At 52.9% G+C, this 14,438-nt stretch overlaps 3 protein-coding genes and 1 pseudogene across 5 annotated transcripts; 1 reads left to right on the forward strand and 3 right to left on the reverse strand.

Moving 5' to 3' along the window:
• Positions 1 to 6: 6 nt before the first annotated feature.
• Positions 7 to 3,124, forward strand: Cd63 (CD63 molecule). Its single transcript, XM_004647099.2, has 8 exons — positions 7 to 41; positions 581 to 657; positions 1,670 to 1,858; positions 2,036 to 2,110; positions 2,203 to 2,295; positions 2,409 to 2,549; positions 2,745 to 2,828; positions 2,967 to 3,124. The coding sequence occupies exons 2-8, from the start codon at positions 592 to 594 to the stop codon at positions 3,030 to 3,032; spliced, it is 714 nt and encodes a 237-aa protein (XP_004647156.1). The 5' UTR covers positions 7 to 41; positions 581 to 591; the 3' UTR covers positions 3,033 to 3,124.
• A 1,140-nt stretch (positions 3,125 to 4,264) lies between these two features.
• Positions 4,265 to 10,033, reverse strand: Rdh5 (retinol dehydrogenase 5). 2 transcript variants are annotated; one of them, XM_004647101.2, is made up of 5 exons: positions 9,380 to 10,033; positions 8,596 to 8,936; positions 8,173 to 8,431; positions 4,775 to 4,938; positions 4,265 to 4,599 (listed from the first exon to the last, which is right to left on the reverse strand). In XM_004647101.2, the coding sequence occupies exons 2-5, from the start codon at positions 8,903 to 8,905 to the stop codon at positions 4,376 to 4,378; spliced, it is 957 nt and encodes a 318-aa protein (XP_004647158.1). In that variant the 5' UTR covers positions 8,906 to 8,936; positions 9,380 to 10,033; the 3' UTR covers positions 4,265 to 4,375. The 2 variants fall into 2 exon arrangements, with proteins under 2 accessions (XP_004647158.1, XP_023563146.1); XM_023707378.1 differs by having other exon boundaries at positions 8,596 to 8,941.
• LOC105741093 lies at positions 5,544 to 5,895 on the reverse strand (annotated as a pseudogene).
• Positions 10,034 to 10,116: 83 nt separating the features above from the next.
• Positions 10,117 to 13,995, reverse strand: Bloc1s1 (biogenesis of lysosomal organelles complex 1 subunit 1). 2 transcript variants are annotated; one of them, XM_004647102.2, is made up of 4 exons: positions 13,833 to 13,994; positions 13,081 to 13,153; positions 11,116 to 11,248; positions 10,117 to 10,310 (listed from the first exon to the last, which is right to left on the reverse strand). In XM_004647102.2, the coding sequence occupies exons 1-4, from the start codon at positions 13,891 to 13,893 to the stop codon at positions 10,200 to 10,202; spliced, it is 378 nt and encodes a 125-aa protein (XP_004647159.1). In that variant the 5' UTR covers positions 13,894 to 13,994; the 3' UTR covers positions 10,117 to 10,199. The 2 variants fall into 2 exon arrangements, with proteins under 2 accessions (XP_004647159.1, XP_023563147.1); XM_023707379.1 differs by lacking the exon at positions 10,117 to 10,310 and adding an exon at positions 10,839 to 10,920 and having other exon boundaries at positions 11,046 to 11,248; positions 13,833 to 13,995.
• Between the last annotated feature and the right edge of the window lie 443 nt (positions 13,996 to 14,438).

A 14,438-nucleotide genomic window follows, 5' to 3' on the forward strand; every position in this document is an offset into this window, starting at 1 on the left:
GAGCCGCGGCGGGAGAGGATCGCTCAGCCTCGGGAGTCCGGGTGAGGCCGCGGCGTCCGCGACGGGCGCGGAGTGGGCTGAGGGGACTCCCGGGGACCCCTGGGCTCGAGAGGCGGGCCGCTCCCGGGGCCCTCGAGCAACTTTGCTTCCAAGCCCCGCGGTGGGCGGGCTGGAGCACCCGCCGCACTTTTTCGGGGGACGTCGGCGCCGGGCGGAAAGTGGCAGGCGTGGGTCGAGGCCGGGTGGAGCACCGTTTTGCCGGACTGGTTGGGGGGGAGCGCGGTGTTTGACGCCCAGGGACTGCGGCCCACGGGACGAGGCCCACCAGGCCCGCACCCGCTGGCCCCCGTCGGCCCCGTGCTCGCGGAGCGCCGGGAGGTTCGGGCGTCGCCCCCACCCCGTCTGCGGGGATCAACCGCGGCGGGGAGACGTGGACGCGGCCGCGGGCTTCCGGGTGGGCGGGGCCGGGCCGGGGGCCGCATGGGGAGACCTCGAGGGCCGCGGCGGGCGGGCGGACGTGAGGCCGGGCCCCCTGGGCGGCTCCTAACATCCACTCCCCCTTCCGCCCTCTCCGGCCCAGGCCCAGCAGCCATGGCGGTGGAAGGAGGAATGAAATGTGTCAAGTTCTTGCTCTACGTTCTTCTGCTGGTGTTCTGCGTGAGTGGGGAGGGGCGGCGGCGGGGGCGCGCTGGCGGGGGGATGGGGGGCTTGAGGGCCCAGGAGTGGAGGCAGCTGGAGACCAGATGCGGAAAGCTAGCCTCGGGAAGGCTGAAGGCAGCTCGGCCACTCCCTCTGGCTCTCGGAACCTCCGGAGGCCAGTTCGGACCGAGAGTGGCCCAACTGGCTGCACAGCACCCGCCGCACCCCCACTTCTCCTGGCCCTTCCTGTCTGGTGACCCAACCACTTGTGATATGGGGCAGTGGGGCAACCAACCAACGGCCCGATGCTATCACCGATGAGGCGTCCCTCACTTCTCATTCGAATCCTCTCGTCTCTCTACCCCTGCCTCCTAGCCCAGCTGCTGGCGAGGGAAGGGAGCTGCCCACCTTAATTTAGCTCCAACTACTGTTTGTCCAGGGAGGGCACGACACTCTTGGCCCTTTCCTCCTCCGCCTCCTCCCTCTCTGAGGATCTTACTCACTGGAGGCCAAGTGAGGGGGCAGGCTGTTCGGGTAGACTAGCAGGGATCCCCGGAGGCCAGGAACAGTACTACTGTGGGTCAGGAATATGTGCCTTGAGGTCAAGTTTCTGTGTGCTTCCTTTTTTTTCCTTTTTCATTTGGTCTATCCCTGGGCAAAAAGCTGCTTTAAAGGTAGACATGGCTTCTACTGGCCCTCGGGTGCGACTTCTTAAGGGAAAAGATGTTAATATAGGAGTTGTTTTTCCAAACTAAAACCTCAGTGTTGCGCTGTAGTTGAGCATTATTTATCGGCACTTTGCGATAAGTAAGTGTAGGCTCTCATTTCTAAAATGTTCAACGTCCCTCGCCCTAGAACAGCTCCCAGCGTTCATTGAGGGTAAGGATGGGATTATGCCTCCCTTTGAAAAGTTTCCAGTGGGGATTAGTGCCCTGGATAGGGTCAGGTCTGTGGCCTTGGTGTACTTGCCGGCCAGTGAGGAGGGCTGCTGGGCTGACTTGGGCCTAACCTTCTCCTGCCTACCCCCTAGGCCTGTGCAGTAGGATTGATCGCTGTGGGCATAGCGGTCAAGCCTATCCTGAGTGAGACCATGAGCCCTGGGGCTACTCCTGCCAGCCTGTTGCCTGTGATCATCATTGCGGTGGGGGCCTTCCTCTTCCTGGTGGCCTTCCTAGGCTGCTGTGGAGCCTGCAAGGAGAACTACTGTCTCATGACCACCGTGAGTGCTGGGGGTATGGGTCACTGTGGCTGTCTGGGCCTGCTGCAGGGGATTTCTGTACCAGGGTGGCAAGGTGGGTGGATCAGGGAGAGCTCCATGAGTTCGGGTTCTGGCTAAGCTAGAGCAGACCCTTTCCATCCAGATTCCAGACCTGACTCCTTTCCTTTGCTGCCACAGTTTGCCATTTTCCTGTCTCTTATCATGCTGGTGGAGGTGGCCACAGCCATCACTGGCTATGTTTTTAGAGACAAGGTAAGCAGGGAATAAGGGAGTGCTCTGCCTGTTGCTGCTCTGGGTCCCAGGTACCTGATGTGGTCCTCAACCCTGTTCCTTTCTGCTTTCAGATAAGAGCAGAGTTTGATAAGGACTTCCGACAGCGGATGAAGAATTACTCCAAAAACAGTACAGATACATTACTGGACAACTTGCAGAAAAAAGTGAGTAGCATGCTGGGAGCAGGGTGTGTGTGTGGGAAGAAGATCCTCATCTCCTCATTGAAAGCTGAGTGTCATTTGGAAACGTTTCCTCCCCTTTCTTTCCACTGCCCCAGTTTGAGTGCTGTGGGGCTGCTAACTACTCAGATTGGGAGGACATCCCTGGCATGGGCAAGAACAGGGTTCCTGATTCCTGCTGTGTCAACATCACCATGGGCTGTGGCATTGACTTCAAGCAGAGTTCTATCAATCCTGAGGTAGGAAGAAGATGGAGACAGTGTGGGACTTGGGAAACCTGGGGGATGTTTTTGGAGGCAAGAGAGACCTAGGGTGGTAGTTAACATGGTCAGGGATGAGGAAGGGATGTGGGGGTGTAGGGATGGGAAGAGACAGGTGGGCCAGGGGGCAGGTTTCTGAGGGTGCTCTTGCCATGTTTTTCTGTCTCCCTTTAGGGCTGTGTGGAGAAGATTGGGAGCTGGCTGAGAAAAAATATACTTTTGGTGGCTGCAGTAGCCCTGGGTATTGCTTTTGTGGAGGTGAGAGGTGCCCTGGGCAAGGGCTGAGACCAGGTGCAGGGTTTCTGGGGAGCAGGGGCTGTGGGGAGAAGGGTGATGAACAAGAGGTCCTGTCCTGGGGGATTCCTTTCCACTCTCTGTGTCTCTCTTTCCTTCTAGATCCTGGGAGTCGTGTTTGCCTGCTGTCTTGTGAAGAGTATCCGAAGTGGCTATGAAGTGATGTAGGGGGTCTAGTCTCATTAGCCCCCTTGTCTAGGGGAATAGAGTAGAATCCCCAGGTTTTTTCAATTAAACGGATTATTTTTTCAGACCAAAAAGAGTGATGGTCTCACTTGTCCTAGCATGCTGTTTTACCCTTCTGTTCCTTTCTTCTGGTACTTTGCTGTGGATGCCTTTGCAAAAGGCAGGCCTGTTTGGGGAACTGTTTGGGAAAGGAAGATTTGCTGAAGGTTGGTTGGGCTGGCAGTGGGACAAATGGGGATCCAGAGGAGGTTGTGGGCCACTACCCTCTGTCTCTTTGTCTGCTGCTGCCAGGCTTAGCCCTGGAATAATCATGAAGCCATCTGCAAGAGTCAGAGGAATTTTTTGTAATACTTCTACCCGACTCTGGCCCACACAGAACTGTCCAGCAGACTCCTTCCTGCTTGCCTTCAGGGAGACTTGTAAAAGGGGTAATAAGGCCACTTGAGATTTGCATGGCCCGTGTCCCTCTTTTTTTTGTGACAGGGTCCCACTGTAGCCCAGGCTGTCCTCGAATTTAGGGCAATCCCCTTGCCTCAACCTCTCGAGTGCTGGGATTACAGAAGTACACCACCATGGTTGGCTTCTATTGCTTTTTCTTCTATGGGCCCCGTTTGGTGCTGACTCATCATCTGCCATTCCCACCACGAAAAATAAGGATATTCCTTCTACAATTGTAACCTTACCTCGCAGAAAATAAAGGAAGGTGCCCTCTTGTGGCCACTTCTGCGAGTGCAGTTTAAGGCCATGCATAAATGCAAGGCAGTTCCCTCATGGCCCCTAGTGGTTAATAGCTGTCCTGCAGGTATGAACAGGCTACAGTCCTTGGACAGGTAAAATAACTTAGGGTAGTTATCACTTAAGTGGGATCATTCTCCAGCTGAGTATCTGATTTTTTTTTTTTTTTTTTGGTGGACCTGAATTCAGGACCTCATGCATGCCAGGCAGGCACAGTGCCACTGAGCTAAATCCCCAGCCCCCATGGGGCTGGTGAGATGGCTCAGTGGTCTAAAGCACCTACTTAGAACAAGCTTAGCAAAGCACAGGGACTGCGGTTCAATCCCCCAGCACTACATGCCAGCCAGCCCCGCCCCCTGGTGGGCTGAGCTGGCCACACACACAAATAAATAAAATTTAAAAAATGTTACTTAAAAAAAAATCCCCAGCCCTCTATTCTTTAACTGAGCACCTTCATTTCTGTCCACTTTTGTTTTAAAATACATTTATTTTGAATGCCTGTTTTGTGCGATGTGGCAGGCAGTACCAGGGTAGAGACAGAAGTAAAAAATCCTTGCTTTTGGAAGAGCAATCTTGCTGGAGAGATCAGCTCAGTGCACTGACTGGGCTGGCTTAGGAAGGAGCCAGGTGAGTACGGCATCCACGAGGCTGGCTGGCAGGTACGAGGCAGGCAGCCAGAGCAGCTTGGCATCCCAGCCTGGGCTGTAGCGGGTTCGGGGGTGGCGTGCGGTCAGCGCGTGCTCCAGGCACTGGCTCACTTTGGTTAGGTCCGAGTCACAGATCATGTTCAGAACGTGCCGCTGTACTCTGAGGTCTGCAGTCCAGGGTGTGTGTAGTCAGGATCCCCTCCCCTCCAGTCCAGCCCACCTAGGCCCTACCCGGTTGTTGGGCACTCTTCCTTGGCATTCCCTTTGCCCTGCCCTTTGCCCAAGAGGCTGATGTGGGCTGGCCTCTGATCTCATGTCCTCTTTGTGTCCCCGGCTACTCACAGGCAGAGAGGAAGGTGTCCCCATAGAGGGCCCGTGTGGCTGGAGATAGCCGTGCCCAGCAGGCCTGCAGGGTGTTCTCCAGACTCTCCAGGCTGGTCACCGGGGTGCGGAAGAAGCCAGGCTCCACGATGGAGACTCGTACCCCGAAAGGAGCCACATCCCGCCTGGAGTGTGGGCAAAGGGGTTGCTGGGCTCTGGTCTCCCCTGTAAGGAGGGGACTCTCGCGGACATGGAGAATCAGGAACTGGCCGGATATGGGAGTCCTGACCAGGGCACAGCTCCTGTCCTGGAGCTAAGGGCAAGTGAGCAAGGGCGAGAAGTGCCTTGTTTTGCGGCATTGGGGAACAAATCCAGAGCTAGGGGAGTTCTCTACCACTGGGCTACACATCCTCACCCAGAGGGAGCGACTTTTAAGATTTCCTTTTTTTTTTTTGTGGTAGGGATTCATGTAGCCCAGGTTGGTCTTGATCCTTGTGCTTCAGCCTTCAGAGTTGTAGGCATGTGCCTCTTATGTCTGGCTCTTGCATAATTTCTTCTATGATTTAGCCAAGCAAGGGTTCAACTTTTTTTTTTATAGGGTCTGATAGTAAATATCTTAGACGTTGCCAAAGAATATTATTAGTTCCTTTTTTTTTTTTTTTTTCCTTAGACAGAATCTCACTATGCAGTTCAGGCTACCTTTGAATTCCCTAGGTAGCCTAACCTGGCCTTGAACTGGCCTTGAGCCTAGCCTTTTTTTTTTTTTTTTTTTTTTTTTAAGTAAACAGCAAGATTTTATTGTCTTCACAATAAAAAACATGAAAAGTTAAAACTGGATCACTTGGCCCTTTCTTTTCTTATCTCCTCCCAGTTCAAAATGCTTGCATCTCTTAATAGCCAGCATTCTCTTAGATCTGCAGTTGGGCTCAACACACTCAAGCCTCAGGACAATCTTCTTTGTAGTTTTGGCCTTCCGGAAAACTGGCTTAGTCTGCCCACCATAGCCACTGTTTCCTGTCATAACGCCGCTTTCCCTGGGCATATAGAGAATCTTTGCCTTTCTTGTACTGTGTCACTTTGTGGGGCTGATGCTTGCCACACTTCTTACAGAAAGTTTGCCGGGTTTTGGGAACGTTCACCATGCTTGCAGATGCGCAAACAGCGAGGAAAGGAGCCTAGCCTTGAACCTGGCCTGATCCACCTGTCTCAGCCTCCCAAAGTGTGGGGACTAGAGGCTTGTGCCACCACACCTGGCTAGGTTCTTTTACAGCCATTTACAATGTGACTATTTAAAAAGGTAAAAATGGGTGGGTGGGTTGTGGGGAGAGCCAGCTGTGTTTTCAAATGCCCATAATCCCAGGACTCCAGGGACAAAGGATTGCCACAAGTTCCAACACTAGCCTGTACTATCTACAGAGGCCTTGTCTCAAAAAACGATAAACAACAAAAAAGTAAAAATTATTAGCTTGAGGGCCTGGGGAGATGGCTCAGAATATGCGCTTCCTTGGCAAGTGCAAGGGCCTGAGTTCAATACCCGGTTCCGCAAAAAAAAAAAAAAAAAAAAAAATTAGCTTGAAGGTAGTTGGTAGGAAGGATCTAGCCTCAGAAATGCAGTTTTCTCCACGTGTTGTGGCACATGCCTCTAATCCCAGCACTCAGGAGGCTGAGGCAGGAGGATTGCCACAAGTTTGAGGCCAGCCTGTGCTACACAGGGAGTTCGGAACTATACAGCAAGACCCTGTCTCAAAAAACCAAAAAAGAAAAAGAAAGAAATGCAGTTTTCCAATTCTTAATTTAGAACAGCTCTGTTCCCCAGATCTTCAAACAGGATTGAGTCGAGTGCTAGGCATAATGGGTCTAGAGTGGCATTCGCTGGAGTGGGGCCATCTTATAGGGACAGCAGGAATACTTGCCACTGAGTATGAAATACTTTGCTGCATGCTGCCACTTGGGAAACTAAAGTCCAAGGGGTAGGAAAAAGGAGACAGTGAAATTCTCTGGTAAGAAGTGATGGTGTCAAGGGTGTCACAGAAGGTTGGGCTCAGTTTGCACAGCTCGGGCCTCTACACCAGATTCTGTCCTGCTCACCTCTTGGCCTCATCAAGACTCCCTCTTGCAGTTGTGCAATTCTGAGCATCGCTGTTTAAAGGCGAGGGGCAGGAAAATAGTGGGCTCCCCAGGCACACACACCCGGGCTAGGTCCTGGTGCTTAAGCTAACCAATGACATACTGGCTGCTGGGAGAAATTAAGTGGAAAAAAAAAGTTACTGAAAGCCCTTGCTCACTAATACGATGGTTTTTTGCTGTTTGCTTTGTTTTCTTGAGACAGGATCTTGCTTTGCAGTCTAGGCAGGCCTTGAACTCAGGACAGTCCTCTTGCTGCAACTTCCCAGATGTGGGGTTGTAGGTGTGTGCCTTTCATGCCTGGCTCTGTTTTCGTTTTGGTGCTGAGGAGTAACCCAGAGTTTTTGCCTTTTTTATTTATTTAATTTTTTTTTTTTTTTGGCAGAACCGGGTATGGAACTCAGGCCCTTGTGCTTGCCAGGGAAGCGCTTATTCTATTGAATCTCCCTAGCCCCTTTTTTAAAAATTTAAAACAAGGTCTTTATTATTATTTATTTTTTGGTACCAGGGGTCAAACTCATGAGTTTGGGCTTGCCAGGCAGGTGCTTAGGCAGCTGAGCTATCTCTCTAGACCACTAAAACAGAGTCTTGCTAAGTGCTCAAGCTGGGCTGTAACTTGTGACCCTCCTGGCTTATCCTTCCAAAGTGCTGCAATTATAGATACCATGCCTGGCTCTGAGTATTTTTTTTTTTTTCTCCTTCCTAACCATGATAGCAGGCTTTTCTGAGTATTTACTCTGTGCTAGCCATTGTTTTTTTTTTTTTTTTTTAGCCATTGCCAAAGTGGCAATTTACCAAGAGTTAAACCATAGGTTTCTTCACTTTCTTTTTTTTTGCAGAACTGGGGATTGAACTCAGGCCCTTGTGCTTGCCAGGCAAGCTTTTATTCTACTGAGCCATCTCTCTGGCCCCTTTTGTTTGATTTTGATACCTCATTTCACTCCTAATACCAGACAGGTCTTATCCTGATTTTAACAGATGAAGAAAACACAAGAGAAATAAAAGAGAAATAAAAAGCTTATGGTCACAAAGCTTTTAAGAGAAAGCTGGAGCCAGGTGTGGTGGTGTATGCCTGTAATTCCAGGAAGCTGAGGCAGGAGAATTGCCACAGTTCTAAATTACAATGAGATGCTATCTCAATAAACAACACAAATCCCCCAAATCAAAAAATGATCTTGTAAATCTTCCACCCTGCTGAGGCTTCACCACATGTGCTGACCTACACTAGCCAGGGACACACTGACTGACTGAGTGGGTGCCATTGGTTTGCAGCCCGCAGCCCCATGACCCCTCACCTTAGGCTGTCAGAGAAGGCCTCCAGGCCGAACTTGGAGACACAGTAGCCCCCACCATTGGCTGCAAGGCGACCCAGGACGCTGGTGATGTTGACCACTCGGCCCCGGGCCTGCTGCAGCAAGGGCAGCAGGGCAAGGGTGACCCTGATGGGGCCCAGGGTATTCACATTCAGCACCTGATGGAAGTCTTCCTGTGTCAGCCAGGGCGTGGGCCCGATGATGCCTGCCACACCAGCATTATTCACCAGACCAAAAAGCCCTGTGGAAGGGTGAGACAGATGGAGGCAGTGGGGTACTCCCACATTCTCTCTTACTGCTGTTCCCCACTGCACTCTAGCTTCCCAAAGCCTCTGTCTGCAGTAGCTGCTGGGATTACCATGGGGGAGCTCCTTACGCCATGTTCCTGGTGGCTCTGCCACTTACCCGCACTCTGAACGTGTGTCTCCACCCACTTGGCTGCCTGCTGGACACTCTCGGGATCAGTGATGTCTAGCAGGGTGGTGTGGAGGCGAGACGAGGCCATCTGCTGTAGTTCCTTTGCCCCGGATGGGGTCAGGCAGCTGGCCAGGACTCGGAAGCCCCTCTGGTCAAGCCGCAGTGCCAGAAGGCGCCCGAAGCCTGAGTCACAGCCGGTGATAAAGACGAAGGGATCGCTGGCCGGCAGTGTCTGCCGGTCTCTGAGCAACCACAGCCCTGCCCAAAGCAAGGCTCCCAGCAGCACAGGCAGCCACATGGCTGGACCCAAAAGACCTGCAGGTGGCAGCCTAGGCTGGGCAGGAAAGCTTGCTGTTTACTCTGACCCTTAAGACCAAGCCCCTAACATTCTCCCAGCTGGTGTCTGGTTTGAGCAGATCAAGAAATTATTTGCTTGGCAGAAGGATCTGGTTTTGCTGTCTTGTTTTCATTTTCTAACCTAGGGACACCAAAGTACTAAAGTCCTCTAAGTGTAACTGCAGCCTTATTTTTGGAACTACAAGTACAGCCAGGAGCACTGCCCTTCAGTCCCTATGGCCCCGAACACGCTGGGTGCCTCACTGCATCACTCAACTTGGTTCTTCTTGTAGCAGGTCTGGTTACCTTAGGGTTGTGGCAAGTGGAAGGCACAGAGTATGAGGATACGGGTCCAAAGTCAAAGCCTTCAGTTATCAATGCATGTCATATCTAGCTATCTTCTCATCACACCCTCAACTCCCAGGGTTCTGCTTACCTCCTTTGGGGAAAGCAGGCTGATGTTATGACTTGTGGAGCTGCTTCTTTGGCTTTGCTTCCGGTCTTCCTGGGCTCCTACACTAGCTGTGGCAAAGGCTGAAGTCTGCAGTGGGTGGACTCAGGCACCAGGACTGTTAAATGTATGCAGAATGGGGTGGAGGAGGGATGCAAAGGAGGAGCCAGGGAGGCTGGAGCTCATAGGGCTGAAGCTGGGCTTGGCAGAGGCCAGATCTGCACAGGCACCCTCCTGGGCTGTCTTTCTCAGTCTGGGTTCCTCACTATTCCTGCTTTCACCTCCCAGGGGGTGGAACTGTCAAGGATGGCAGCCACCCTCCTCTGCTGGCCATATTTGGTCTGTCATTCCTTTCTCTTCTTAGCCCTGAAATGCCCCCAAGAATTAATCTCCCACCCAGCCCAGACGCATGACACTGCTTAGTGCCAGCCTGAGACAGACTGTGAACACGTGGCACAATGGCCAGCCAGCACTGGAACCAAGCCTGCTGCTCGCCTATTTTTCCTCTACATGAAACTGAAGTCCAGAACTGGGGAATCTGACATGGGGGCCACTGGGACCTTCACTGGGGACCTGTGTGTAACTTTACCCTTTGCTTAGCTGGTAGGACCTGCACCAGGTTTGAGGAGGAGAGAAAGGTGGCAGAGGAGAAGTTGGGGGACATACTTCTGGACCTTCGATTCTCACCCACACATCGAAGCCAGTAGCTCCTTGAAACACCACACAGAAATGGACGCTGTGTTTTATTCATGACCCATCAGTGTCCCTCTTGCCCCTATGGCAAGGTGAGGGGGAGGGAGGAGAGTTAGGAGGAGGCAGACTGCAGCTGCCCTTTGTAGACATACTCCAGGGCGGTGGCAATGGTGCGCATGTCCAGTTCAATGCTTCGAGCCCAGTTCTCCACATCCCCGATTTCCTGGGAAGGGTGAAAGGGATTGGAGCCCAGGAATCAGGATGGACAGAGTGTGACTCCCAGTTTGGGGAACACTTTCCTTCTATCTCCTGGAAAGGACCTTTTTTTTTTTTTTTAATATTTAGTACAGTGTCTACAGGGTCTCACTACGTAGATCGAACTCATAGTGATCCTCTTGTTTTCAGCCTCCCAAGCACTGGTATTACAGGTGTATGCCACCATTCCCAGTCATAGTCATGGGCTCAGTGTGCCCCGGGGGCAGGGCTGGTAGGGCATGCCAGGGATGAAATCCCGGTCCCTGCACCTGCCTAAGTCTGCTGAGCTATCTGGCCAGCCCTGAAAGGGCTTTTTTTGGTTCTACCAACTTTTAATGTTTCTTTTTGTTTACTTTTTTGGGATGGGGGGTTCTTGATATGTTCCCCAGGCTGGTCTCAAACTCCTGAATTCAAACAACACCACTTTTTTTTTGTTGTGGTGCTGTGGACTAACCCCAGGGCCCTGCACATGCAAGCATGTGCTCCACCACTGAGCTATGCCCCAAACACAGTTTTTATTTTTTTCTTTGGCTTCTCTGATGCTAAGGCCAGAGGTGGGGTATTTGGGACCATTACCCCTTTTTTTTTTTTTTTTTTTGGTGGAACAGGGGATTGAACTCAGGCCCTTGCACTTGCCAGGGAAGTGCTTATTCCACTGAGCCATCTCACCGGCCCCAAACAGTTTTTTTTTTTTTTTTTTCCCCTTCTTTTTAAACCAACACCTAAAGGAGTCCATGGGAACTCAGATGACAGCAGTGATGTGGGTGGCCCACCTTGAGTGCCTGGTTGAAGTTCTCCACCATCCCGATCCACTGGCCTGTCTGCTTAGCAAATTGGGCAGCCTGGACCTGCAGGGTCTTCACTTCATGGTCCAGCTTTCTCTGGTTCATGTAGGCCTGGGCCACTCTAAAATTGGAGGAGGGAAGAGGTCAGCTCATGCAATGGGTGGGGGGCCTGGTCTCTAGGTCTGCATTTCCCAGTAATAGAGGGAAGCCAACAGGGATTCAGGGCTGGGTAAAACATTGTGATTCTGGCCCTTCTAGATGTGATGCAAATAACTAGTAGTATACATGCAAATGAGGCCAGCTCCTTCCACTCCCAGGATTCCCAGGAGAGACAAGTTGGAAGCTGAAAGAAACACACCCTCTCTTATCCCTCCCCAGGGGAGTTCTGTGGGGAGGGGAGTTTAACGTGGGGGCGTGTATCCCTGAGAAGAAACTGGGAGGGAAAAGGAGGTGTGGTAGCTGGGAAAATCCAGCAATAAGGACACATCTGGCAGTGATTGCAAGCAAAGGGATCTGTGCAAGAAGTTGGGAAGGGAAATGAGGCCCTCCTTGAATTGCGGGTGGGACAGTAAAGCAAACCCCTTCCCCAGAAACACTGGGTCAAGAGAGGCTGTCCCAGGGGTTTCTGCTTGGCTATCTCCCAGCCCTTGTCCTTTCGCTTGCTACCACGGATGAGCAAACACACACATTCCCTCCCTCTGCTTCTTCTCCTCAAGTGCTAGCTGCTTTTACCATTCTGACCTCAGGGGTGGTATCCTCAGTCCTCCATCAGGCTTTTTTGCATCTTCTTCTCTGAATATAATTATTCTGCCTTATTGGCCCATGAATTTTTCACTCCCCATCCCAAAGCTCTAGATCAGCCCCAAGAATCCATATCCGGTGGCCCCACCCACTGGAATGTGTGGGGGCTGAAGGAGGCAAGGGGCTGGGAAGGGGTCAAGAGAGTGGGCAGGACACCTGACCAGGGCCAAGATAGACCAAGCCTTTGTTTTCCTTCCTGGGGAATAAAAGGAGCTGTGGGCAGCAACACAAAACCCTTTCTAATCTGGCACTGCCTTAGCTGCCCTCTATCCTGAAAGTAGGGTAGCCTCTGGTGAAGGAAGAGGGCCAACCTCACAGATGGTGGCATGGCAGAGTCCAGGGGGCACCCACAGGGGTGGGACCCCCCAGTCCTCCGGAACCGCAGCCTTTTTTCTTCCACTTTTCCTCTAGATGAGTAATGAAGCTGACCCAGTCCTGGCATGACTCCCTTGGGATGACTCAGTCTCTGGATGCACAAGCAGGCTGTTTTGCTTGCACTGGGTGGAAGGCACCATCCTACCTCTTCTCTTCAACAGCTGACCAAGTCATCACTTCTGCACTCTTGAGTCACACAAGTCAAGGGACAACCATGTTTCTTCCCAAATCTTTCACTATTATTGGCATTCTGATTTAGGGCTGGAGAAGGGGGAGGTCTCTGGAGGCCCAGAAGACCTCTGGAGGCCTAGAGACAGCATGACTCTGCTATAGCTCCTGGCACAGGTTCTACTCTCACCCTCACCAGCTGTGCCATCTCTTTCCTGCCAGCTGTTCTTCTGGCTTGGAGGTGGGAAGAGGTCTGTGGTAAACTGTGAAGGAGGGTGTTCTGCCTCCTGCCCAAGCGACAGCTGGACTTGGGATGGTAAAGGGAGGCGGGCAGATGGCACCAAGTTGTAAGTGCCAGGAACTGCATGTGGGGAGGGGGAATCTGGCTGCGTCTCTAACCACTGCAGCTGCTCCTCCTCACCTAGCCCCAGTGATCAGAGTTGACTCAAGCCTCACTCCATAATATTCGGCTGGGAGGTGGGCACCGAATAGGGGAGTAAGTGGCTGTCTCAACCTTTCAAGGGCAGCCCAAGCTCTGACACTTTGCTGGTGCCTCTCTTGGGTAGTGGATGGGTGGGGGAGGTGACAGTGTTGTCAAGAGGCTCATACCCCACATTGAGGTGGTCCACCAAAGCTTCTGTCAGGCAGGTCGCCGCAGTGATGGCTTCTCGCCTCCTCTTTTCTAGGGGTGGGAGGAAAAGTACTGGAGTGAACCCTTGGTGGTGTCTTAGGGGGTTGTGCAATGTTTTCTCACCCATTCGTTATTACTCTGCTAGTTCCCAGAACGACCTGCTAAATCTGTAATGCCCGAGCTGGAAATGTCCTTGCGGAACACAAAGCAACCCCTTTCGCTTTAGAGATGAGAAAATTGGTGCCCTGAGAGGAGAAAAGGCTGGCTCCGGGGATGCCAATGAGTCGGGGCAGCGCCGCGGTTTCCTGACTTCCAGCACTCTTTCTCCACTATTTTAGTCAAAGAATGGGCAACCCGGGGATTCCGAGCCTGGGGAGAGGAAGGAAGCGCTCCAGCTCCCCTTCGGCGGTGGCCTTAGAGCTCCCAGAAGTGGGTCGCAGTTGCCCCACTGCCCTCTCCCCCGCGGGCCCGGGGCGTTCCTTCCCGCAGCCAGACCAGCTCGCCGGACCAATAGGCACCAGGGGCGGGGCGTTGCCGAGGGGACCAGCGAGGGACGATCCCTTAGGCAAGGGGGCAGAATTTCCAAAAGAGCCACCCCAATGACCTCTCGTCTTCGCGCGGTACCCATTCCCACGGGCCCTGCCCTGCATGTGGGCAGGTACTCGGGGCTCCGCACAGAAGCAGGGCCGCAGCCCGCCCCAGAGAAGAGGCCGACCCGACTTCCGCTCACCCTGCAGCTCCTTGCGCTCGTTCTGCTTGGCCTGGTGTTCTTTGAGCAGGCGGGACAGCATGGTGGTGTGGGGCAGGGGGCTGGGTGCGGCACCCCGGGGCCGTGGGACCGGAACGCAGCGCTCGCGAGGGGGTCACGTGGCCGCGGCGTCACGTGAGGCTGGGACCGCCCTCTTCTGGAGTCGCGAGGTGTTTGTGTGCAGGTCTTCGGGTGGAAGGGGCTTAGCGCAGAGGGTGAGCTAGTTTTCGGTTATTGTGAACCCGCTTTACTTGAGTGTTGGATTCAGTGTTCTTCAGTGCTTGTGTTGCAGAGCCAGTTTTTAACATCTCTGTGGCGTTGTGACCCTGGCAAGGTTGGTGTTGCTGGAGGGTCCGTTATAGTTCCCTTTTGGCAGTGGTGCCATGAGCTCATTGAAATTCTTTTCCTTCTCTGGACTTACCTCCTGGCAGGGCTGCCTGTTTGCAGTTGATTCCCAGCTCCTGCCCCCTACAAGAGAATGCTTTCCTCTCTTCCAGCTTTCTTTCCTCACCGCCCCACTGGATCTCTCAGCTCGGGATGATCACTGTAGGAAAGCATTTTAGGCACTCAGAGGGCCTTCTAAGGAGC

The sequence above is a fragment of the Octodon degus genome, unplaced genomic scaffold, assembly GCF_000260255.1.
Source record: "Octodon degus isolate 3935 unplaced genomic scaffold, OctDeg1.0 scaffold00287, whole genome shotgun sequence".
Classification (NCBI taxonomy): Eukaryota; Metazoa; Chordata; class Mammalia; order Rodentia; family Octodontidae; genus Octodon; species Octodon degus.

What these genes read in the sequence shown, in the direction of transcription:
- Cd63 (XM_004647099.2), top strand. Translation starts at nt 592, where the DNA reads ATGGCGGTGGAAGGAGGAATGAAATGTGTCAAGTTCTTGCTCTACGTT. An exon ending in ACTACTGTCTCATGACCACC is followed by an intron (nt 1,859 to 2,035) that starts GTGAGTGCTGGG and finishes TTGCTGCCACAG; the next exon opens with TTTGCCATTTTCCTGTCTCT. An exon ending in TGGACAACTTGCAGAAAAAA is followed by an intron (nt 2,296 to 2,408) that starts GTGAGTAGCATG and finishes CCACTGCCCCAG; the next exon opens with TTTGAGTGCTGTGGGGCTGC.
- Rdh5 (XM_004647101.2), bottom strand. Translation starts at nt 8,905, where the DNA reads ATGTGGCTGCCTGTGCTGCTGGGAGCCTTGCTTTGGGCAGGGCTGTGG. An exon ending in GACACACGTTCAGAGTGCGG is followed by an intron (nt 8,432 to 8,595) that starts GTAAGTGGCAGA and finishes ACCCTTCCACAG; the next exon opens with GGCTTTTTGGTCTGGTGAAT. An exon ending in GGACACCTTCCTCTCTGCCT is followed by an intron (nt 4,600 to 4,774) that starts GTGAGTAGCCGG and finishes CCTGGACTGCAG; the next exon opens with ACCTCAGAGTACAGCGGCAC.
- Bloc1s1 (XM_004647102.2), bottom strand. Translation starts at nt 13,893, where the DNA reads ATGCTGTCCCGCCTGCTCAAAGAACACCAGGCCAAGCAGAACGAGCGC. An exon ending in CGAGCGCAAGGAGCTGCAGG is followed by an intron (nt 13,154 to 13,832) that starts GTGAGCGGAAGT and finishes TCCCACCCCTAG; the next exon opens with AAAAGAGGAGGCGAGAAGCC. An exon ending in ACTTCAACCAGGCACTCAAG is followed by an intron (nt 10,311 to 11,115) that starts GTGGGCCACCCA and finishes CACCCTTCCCAG; the next exon opens with GAAATCGGGGATGTGGAGAA.